Here is a 9,498-nt window from a genome sequence, read left to right on the forward strand (position 1 = left end):
TGTCTGTCTGTCTGTCTGTCTGTCTGTCTGCACATGCATGTGGACATGTGTATGTTTAGGCCCTGGCAGAGGGACAGACAGCACCCTGGGAAACAGCCAAGAAGGATGAGAACCGCAACAAGAATCGCTATGGCAACATCATCGCTTGTGAGTACTGCAATGACAGGAATGAATACTCCTGCAGTACTTTTTGCTGAATGTGGCTGTGTTACGCATTTAGTAAAGTTTGAACTGTAATCTGGCCTTGTGAGGTTTAGTGTGGTTTATTTTAGTCTTTATTTGATACTGCTTATTTTAATTTATTTATTTTAGCCATTTTTACCTTGGTGTTTGTTTTGACTGACTAATTTGGTTTGAATATTGGCTTAAATATGTAACCGTCTCTTCAGTTGGATTTTTCTACAGTACAAATATGTTTCTCCATTAACTGTCCAGCCTGAAGCTTCACATTAGTTTGGTGTGCTGTGTTTCATTTGTAACCACAGGATTTCATTTATGAACCATTTGGTAAAATACAAATATCAAGCATTCAACCTTGCGGCTCCACCTCACACACCTTGCTCACACTCATACACGTGTCCTCCAGTGCATTTCAGAGCAGATCTCTGCTACTTGCGCACTTGTAAAGTGTATAATAATAATAATAATAATAATCATAATAATAATAATAATCATAATCATAATAAATTCTGCATGATGGCATTTTGGTTTCGATTTGTTTAATAAGCAAGCATATGTCTTGCTTTTTTTTTTGCATTCCATCAATTTTTCTCTCTGCTCGCCCACCAGAACCCTCTCTGTGGTATAAGAGCACCTGATTTATAAATTAAGCCCTGAGTAATAATATGAATTCTATGAAATCAGATTAAAAAAAGTACACACTGCTGTACACACAGCACCACAGTGACTTGTGACAGAGAGTTTTACAATACCAATTACAATACCAGTAAATATAAATACATGGTGATGAAGGAGACTATTGTTAATATTTATATTTCCCAGAACTTCATAAGTCATATTTTCAGGGGTAACTTGCAGAGGAGCCAGATTTCTATGGGCCCCCTGTAGTTCCCACTTTGGGAAGTGGTCTCCTGTGATCGCTTTTGGATTGGCTCATATGCACGCATTAAACAAAAATAGAAACAAAACATCTGAACAAATAGTTGTCTCTGTGAAACTAATTGCATTGAGTGTGCTTGATGTATTAAAGCATTGCCACAAAATTCTTTTCCCTCTATGGCTGCTGTGAGGTTCTGTTTGTAGCTGAAATGCATCATCATCAAAACTGTTTGAATAACATCAATAGCAAGTTTTCATTATATTTAAAATTATTAGGAAGACAAACAGGTACAAAAATATGCTGCAGCATGAAGGAGGACACCCTCCTTTAGCTGCAGAACTCAAGTCCATATTTATGGGGCTCCATATGCCCTTAAAGTGTCCTTTACCTTTTTTGAAATTCAATTCAGTTTTATTTTCATTGTGCCAACTCACAACAACAGTCATCTCACGGAGCTTTATATTGTAAAGACACTACAATAATATAAAAAACCGCAACAATCAGACAATCAGACCTATGAACAAGTATTCCTCACTCCACCAAACTTTGGGTATGTCATCGATGGAATGGATGACATACCCATGGATGATAATGGATGGAATTATCTGGTGACTTGGTTTTGAACTGGGCTTTGAAAGATGTCCACTTGGGTCAACACACTGACCAGACCACTTTTAAGAAATGCTACTTATGATACGCTACTGCAATTATACTGAAACATTGATCTCTGACAGCAGAACCATTTAAATTAATGGGGGAATGAAGACAAAAACAAAAAACTCAAGACTGCATGTTAATATAGGACTTCAACTTTATTTTTTTTATTTTTTTTTCAGCATCTGCTTCGCCAAAAAAAAAAAGACTTGGAAAAAAAAGATGTTTTTTTTGTGTAAACCAATATCAGATTTATCAGTCACATACTTAGAGTTTCTCTGGTCAGGCAGAACAATCGTCTTGGATTCTTAGCATGTCTTTTTTTAAACTCAACATTTATGATAGCTTTTTTATTTTTTATTATATTTTTTTGGTCACCTTTGTCAGTGTCTGGATGCGACATAGCTTGATTATAAATGAAAGCGCTTGCTAGCCTTGCAACATTTATGCCTTTCTAACACTATTAAGATCAATCTCTTGGAAGAAGGCAGTGTTGCACTGGCACTTTCACCATTTTAAAATATATGATATTGTAAGCATGTCCCTTATTTTACTTGTGTCATTTTGTTTTGTTCAGAATTTCCAAATAACACAACATGAAACCATTGCAAGTGCTGCTATCTTGTTATCATTGCAATAATAAAGCGAAAGGATAATAAACTCACTATTGGTGCTTTTCTTTTGTTGGATGCTCTTGCTCATGTATGCTAAATTATTGGGGAAAGGCTTATAATCTTTAAAAGAAAAAAAATTAATTTAGAATTTTGATTTTAAGTTTATGCAGAAAGAAAACCATCTTTTGGCATATCGCCAGCCCCCCCCCCCCCCCCTTTTTTTTTTTTTCTTTAATAACACAATATCAAAGTCGACTAAAACTCATATCCCCGTCTTTGGTAAGTCTGATACACATGTAAAAAATAACTCTGAATTTGCAGAGGGATTTATTTCAATCCTTGATGATCAAAGCCACCAGCCCCTATTTTATTCAGAGAGAAGGTTTTTTTTTCTTAACATTTATTTTGGAGCGTAGACAGAGTGCTGTAATGATATTCAGATTGGGGACCATACGATATGTAACGTAAATGTGATTGTGTTTGGTCATTAGAGTTAGCATGTGAATGTGTGTGCATGAATGATGTTTGTCTGATTGGATGTTCTGTAGAGGAGTGTTTGTGTGCTTGCTAGTTAAATTGTACATTGCAACCTCAGACCTCTATTAGGTTTGAACAAGAGAAGCATATTGTTTGGCTAAAGTTTTAATAAGCTCCTTATGGGTGTGTATCTACATGTTTTAGCATGTGTGGCTTTGCCTTACCCACATGGCCAGTATGATCCAGAAGATTATTTTTGAAAATCTAAGTGTGTGTGTGTGTGTGTGTGTGTGTGTGTGTGTGTGTGTGTGTGTGTGTGTGTGTGTGTGTGTGTTGGCCACTCAGATCAGTGTGCACGTACATATCTCATTACAGGGGTTTAGATGTCAAGGCAAAGACACTGTTGTAACCTGAAGGCTTTAAAATGAAACACTGTGCTGAAATGAAATAGCCTGTCAAGGACTTGATAGCCAACAGGAATTATGATAAATTTGCTATTAGTATAAATCCTTTAATTACAAGGACCTAGTAATGGAAACTGTCCATCTTGCTTTCTGTGATTATACAAAGGCTCATTTTCTTGGGAAAATGTTTCAAAAGGCCGTAGGGGAAATGACTTTTTTCTGTATCTTTATGAGAACAAGGAATGTGTTGAGAGACAGAATAACTGGCTAACGATCAAACTTTAAAAACGAGTAAAAGGTTCTTCCATCATTTTAAACTTTGACTTGCCTTCTGAAACCAATTATTTGCATTTTGCTTTGAAGCTCACACGTTTAACAAAGTTCATAAACACATATAGTTCTGCTTGTTGGACTTTGATTAAATTTGAATCCATTCAAGCTTAAACATAGTTTATATTACACATGATGCTGAGACCACAAGACAGCTTTTTAGCACAGTTGTGCAGCGCTGCATCCCATTCACCACTCCAAACTCAATCAGCAATCAGTTTTCAGTGAAGCCCTATAAGTGGCAGCAGGAAGGGGTTTATGTTAAGACTCACCAAATTAGGAGTTCAAGTGACATCTATGTTTATCAGTTAACATCTGATCTCATTGTCTCAGAGGTCGTTTCGGTGTCATCACGGTGACAGCATCTCTAACCCAAACAAATGCCCATTGAACCTTCAGAGATCACTGTGAATGGAGCCTAAGTTTGTGGTCTGGCTTTGTGAGATTTAAGCCAACATTCTAGTTCTAAGCTTTTAAATCTCTTCTGAGGCAGCTGTGATAATTGTTCCATCCTTGTGAGGACGTTTCCTTATGTGTGACTTCTCAGCAGCACTCTCTCTCCTTTCCACATACACACACTAATGCATACTTTTACCACCTCTTTTTTCCTCTCTTGTTCTCTCTCTGGAACAGTTTGGAAAGGGCTGATTCGAGTTGAAGTGTTAACACACTCTTCCTCCGGCCATCTGCCAACACAAACGGTTGATGCCATGTTTGAAATCCCTTCAGCACACTAAATAAATGTTAATCTACCAGCCTCCTGTCCTCCTATCTACTCAACACTTTCCCTCCTCTCCCCACTTGTTCTCATAACTTCCTTTCCTCAACACTCGGTTTTTGCAATTCCTTTTTCTCTCTTCCCAATCCCTTTTCATCTGTCTTCTACAATCTCATTTTTCCTTTCTTCCCTTTTCTCACCAATCAACCTCTTTTCACCTCCTTGTTCTTCATTTTACTTTTTCTTTACTCCTTTCCCTCCGTCTATCACCTCCCACTGCACTTTTCTCGACATGTCGTCTCCTTTCACCTCACCCTTTCTCCCTTTTTTGGAAATTTTAACCATATTTTTATCTCCAATTTAAATTCACTTCCCCTTTTCTCTCCCTTCTCTCTTCAATCCAGTCATGTTTTTCTCATTTCATCTTTTTTCACCTTTCCTTTCTTCCTCTCTTTTCCCGTGATTCTATCCATCTGTTCACCCTCTCTGATCAACATTGACAGTTTATGGGTTGAGGCAAGGCGCAGTAGTGTTTCCTCATTATAGGCATCTGTCTGCTTCTATTTCCTCCTCCCTCCTTTGCATCCTTCTCCTCCGCTTTGCTTCTTTTTCCTTTCTTTTCCCTCTTAGCTCTCAGTTCTACCCATATGGTCATTCATAATTCAACAGAGGCCTTTCTTTAAACTAAAATGCATATGTGCAAAAAGGAGTTGTGTGTACTAGTGCATTATGCAGTGCAGCCTTGCACAGCTTCATTAACAGACCTTAAAATAAAGAGTTATATTTTTTTAAGCTTTTTGTAACTTTCAGACAAACCTTTAGAGGCTATTTGATGATCAGAATGTGGTTTTAGGGTTAAGGTTAGTTTACAGTTAGGATTAGGCATTTAGCTGTGATAGTGGAGCTTATGGTAAGAGTCTAAGGAATGCATAATATCATTGAGCATCCTTCCTTTGTTTTGAGGTCTTTGTGTTCTCTAAGAGAAAAAAAAAAGGAAAGCACGAGGTGATGCATTCTCAAGTCTGTTGTACGGCAAAGGCCATGATAGATTTCCTTTTGACTGCTATTATTAGTCTTCATGCACACTCCTGCATCATATTTGGAGTGTTTATTTCTCCTCTGTATGGCATTTTGCCAGGCAGTTTGTGCTTGTGTATTCCCTGGATTACATTTAAAGGTAATTTTAGTACATTTTAATGAATTGACTTTGCTACAAATGTTACTGTTTATAAATCTTGGTCTGTCTAGGTTTTCACACTGCTTCATAATTTAAAATTAATCTCACTGCCTGACAAAAAAAAAAAAAGTGTTGTACATTAAACTGATTAGTTAAGTTAGGCAGTCCCAGGAGGGAAATGTATTGGTGTTTCCACAAGAGTTGACTTCGAGCATTAGAAATGCCACCATTGCTATAAACTCAGAGAAATATAGAGTCAGGTATCTGTGGATTCAGTTTATATTTTGCAAGACAGCCTCTCAGTATTTTACCTGACTGCTGAGAAAATGTATTTTCTCACCAACTGCATCAAATCAATAACGAAGTCAGGAGTCAGTGTGGTGTTTCTTTAATATATTTCAGAAACCATCTGTTTAACCTACACATCAATGATCATTGATTTGCTTATTGATTTCTTCATATTGCTTTTTGCATCACTGGGAATTCTGTATTATAAACCTCAAAAACGAAAAACCAGTTTGACGCAAAAAACAAAACTGAATAAAACAAAAACCTGTTGCTGTAATAAGTCATTTAACTTTATAGAGAGTTTAATCAGTGTGTAATACTGAGTAAGAACTCTCTAACAGTTTGTAATATACAAATATAGACGTACACACACATCTATACTCTCTTTGTTCAGCTCCTTCTGCACTTCGTTTTCCCCAAGAGGATCGCTGAAAATAAAACATTTTTTAGGTAACTCATTAGTGATATGTGTTCTGTTGGAAGCAGATTTATGTGTTGTATCTGTCTCATTTTTTTGTACCAGGAAACTTTATTTTCCCAGTTCTTTCTCTTCTCAACTACATTCATGTTTTTTTCCTGAATCTCATTATTTCCATTTTATGTTTATTGTGAAAAAGACAAAAAGGCACAGTTTAGCTCCTTAACTTTGAAAACTGACTCAAGTTACATCTAAAAGCTTCGTGACTCTGTTTCCTCACTGTAGACAAAATGCTTAAAAATTTTAAATTGCCAAAGTGAGAATGTGCCACTCCATAGTCTGTCATTTTCTTTTCTTGCTTTTCCTTTTATCTTCCTTCATCCGACTTCCTTTTTCTATTTTTCCCCCCACATTTTGGTGTTTTTCCCCCCTCTTCCTGTCTTCTCTTTCTTTCTGAAATGTAACTAAATCTCCCCTCTGTCGCTAACTACTTGTCTAACCTTAATCTATTCGTGTTGCATCAGTCATTCTATCCTACCTCAGCCTTTCTCACATTTTCTTTCATTTCGTTTAACCTAACCTCACTACTTCTTGTTCTTGTCTTTTGAATCTCTTTCTGACTCCTTCTGTTCACTAATGTATTGTCCGTAAGGTGAATAAGAATCATTTCACAGGCTGGTAGTCTTTTCCAAGACACTGTTACTATGCACAGACACCCTTCACCTGGTTTTACACCTCCAAGCATCACTGGCATAATCAGGATCCCCTCCTGCATCATGTTGCTTCTCATTACAGCAGAGGTGACGTATGTGTGTGTGTGTATGAAAGGGAAAATGAATGCAAGAGAAGATAAGGGCATTGTGTGTACGGGGTTCTGCACGGAGAAAAAAAACAAAGTGAACAGGCAAAGAAGGTTTTAAAAACAAGCACAACTGTGTATGTGTGTGAGAGTGAGTGACTGTGTGCGTGTTAGTTTTATATGCAGCTGTACACAGTGTTTCTCCCCTCTTCCTATCCTCTCTGGCTCAGATTCGCAACACGTCTGTTGAGCTGCTCTGAACTCAGAACGCCAACAACTCCTCTGAAGTGTTTGACCAAAGAACCACAACAAATATTAGCATCCTCCAAGCTGTCACAAATACTCACACACACACACAGTTATACAAATAAACACACGCTCTGAACAAATGAGAGAGAGTCCCACACCTGCAGTCTATACACACGCACACGCATGCACGCACACATATATATTACTCAGGTTTGTACAGATCACAGCAGTCTGGTTTGTGCTTGATTGCTTGTAGCAGTGCAGTACTGCTGCAGTATTATTCCACCCACAGACGTACAGTAAAATGAATTCGATTTGTGTTTTTCAGAAACTCTTTCTTTTCTCACGATGAGCATTCTTATTTCAAAAGTAACCTGTGATGTTTTTAAAAAAGTCATATTTAGAAACAGATGTTAGAATATATGATGGAATAGACAACTTTAAATAAATTCACTAATAATAACAATAATGGATTGCATTTATATAGCGCTTTTCGGGGCCCTCAAAGCGCTTTACAATTCCACTATTCATTCACTCTCACATTCACACACTCGTGGAGGCAGCTACACTTGTAGCCACAGCTGCCCTGGGGCAGACTGACAGAAGCAAGGCTGCCATATCGCGCCATCGGCCCCTCTGGCCAACACCAGTAGGCGGCAGGTGAAGTGTCTTGCCCAAGGACACAACGACCGAGACAGTCCGAGCCGGGGCTCGAACGGCAACCTTCCGGTTACAAGACGAACACCCAACTCTTTGAGCCACGAGTGCGGTCCTTTACAAAGTTCTTTACAGTAGCCAGTGTTAATCACTGGTGTTAATGTGCTACTTAAAACCAGCTTCAGCTTATCCCAGAGCTACCAAAGAATGAAATGGTTTCGTTTGCAACTCCCACCAGGAGGGATGCGCACAAATAACGTTAATAATTAGTCTGATTTTTAATGCCAGCGGCAGTATTATTGACACTGTTGAAGGTGATTGCTATTAATCATTGTTCCTCTTCAGACGCAGTGGGGGGTAAGAATGACATGGTAATCACAAAACATGTAGAAATGTGATGCCGATTTTTAATGATTGCTGTTTATCCCCCAAAATCATCAGGTAGTGGGAAGAGATGCTGAAGTAATGGTTTCACCAATGATTGTATTTTTAATTAGAAGGTGGAGGATTATGAGTGATTATATTTCATCATTCCAAAACGTCAGGGGGTTGGCAGTTTGATACTCGTTGATAGCTAACAACGATGAGCTGTGATCATTGACAGTGTGTGATAATTGATTGTTGATGAATGAATCAGATTTAATGAGATGTGCTGCTGTCTAGACAGCCATACAAGTGCATCTCACAAAATTGTTAAACTTGGTAAACTTTCATATTTTCTATATTTACTACTCGTAAAGTGAAATATTTCAAACATTTATTGTTGATCGTTTATGGTGTATAGAAAATCATAAAAACAGTTCCACAAATGATCAAATAATTCATTTCAGGTTTTAATAAATTTGCTAGGCAAAAATTGTAAATACCATTTATCTCTTGGTTTCCTTCAGCACACATAACGATAATCATGGGGAAGACTGCTGACTTGACAGCTGTTCAGATGATGATCATTGGCACCCTCCACAGAGGGTCATTGTTTAAATGGGTGGCGTGAGTGTTGTATCAAAGCATATTAAACTGGAATGAACTGGAACTGGAATGGAAAAGTGTGGCAGGAAAAACTGTACAAGCATCAGGGATGATCACTGCCTTGAGAGGATTATAGGAAAAGTTGTTTTTTTAAAGAACTTGAGAGAATCAAACAAGTATTGGACAGAGGCTGGTGTCAGTGCATCAAGAGCCACGATACACTGATGTCTTCAGGGATTAATCTACAACTGCTGCATTCCTAATATCAAGTCACACCTGAACCAGAGACTACATCAGAAGTGTCTTTCCTGGGCAAAGGAGAAAATGAAATATTCAGTTGTCCAAAGTCCTCTTTTCAGATTAAGGTAAAATCTGCATTTCTTTTTTTCTTTTGAAATCAATGTCCTAGAGTTTGGAGCATGAGTGGAGTGGCACAGAATCCAAGGTGTTTGAAATCTACTGTGAGGTTACAGTTTTACATTTCGTGCTGATTTGGGGTGCCATGTCATGTGCTGGTGTTGGTGGCAGTTGGTCCACCTGCTTTTATTAAGCCCAAAATCAGTGGAGCCATCTACCAGGCATGTTTCAATCTGCTGACAAGCTTTATGTAGCTGTTGATTAGTGCCAAAGCTACTACCAGAAGAGGAAGGAACAACATTGGGTGAAAAGGGGTGATTCAGGGAG

The 9,498-nt window shown here is 38.0% G+C and overlaps 1 protein-coding gene across 1 annotated transcript in view; it reads left to right on the forward strand.

Annotated features, from left to right (window-relative positions):
* Window positions 1-9,498, forward strand: part of ptprt (protein tyrosine phosphatase receptor type T) — a 308,462-nt gene that overhangs the window by 263,795 nt on the left and 35,169 nt on the right. Inside the window, exon 21 of the mRNA XM_013908559.1 lies at window positions 60-147. Coding sequence (XP_013764013.1) covers window positions 60-147 — 88 coding nt within the window. The remainder of the gene's footprint in view (window positions 1-59; window positions 148-9,498) is intronic.

Source organism: Pundamilia nyererei, unplaced genomic scaffold (assembly GCF_000239375.1).
Source record: "Pundamilia nyererei isolate P.nyererei 1_Seehausen unplaced genomic scaffold, PunNye1.0 scaffold00012, whole genome shotgun sequence".
NCBI classification, from domain to species: Eukaryota; Metazoa; Chordata; class Actinopteri; order Cichliformes; family Cichlidae; genus Pundamilia; species Pundamilia nyererei.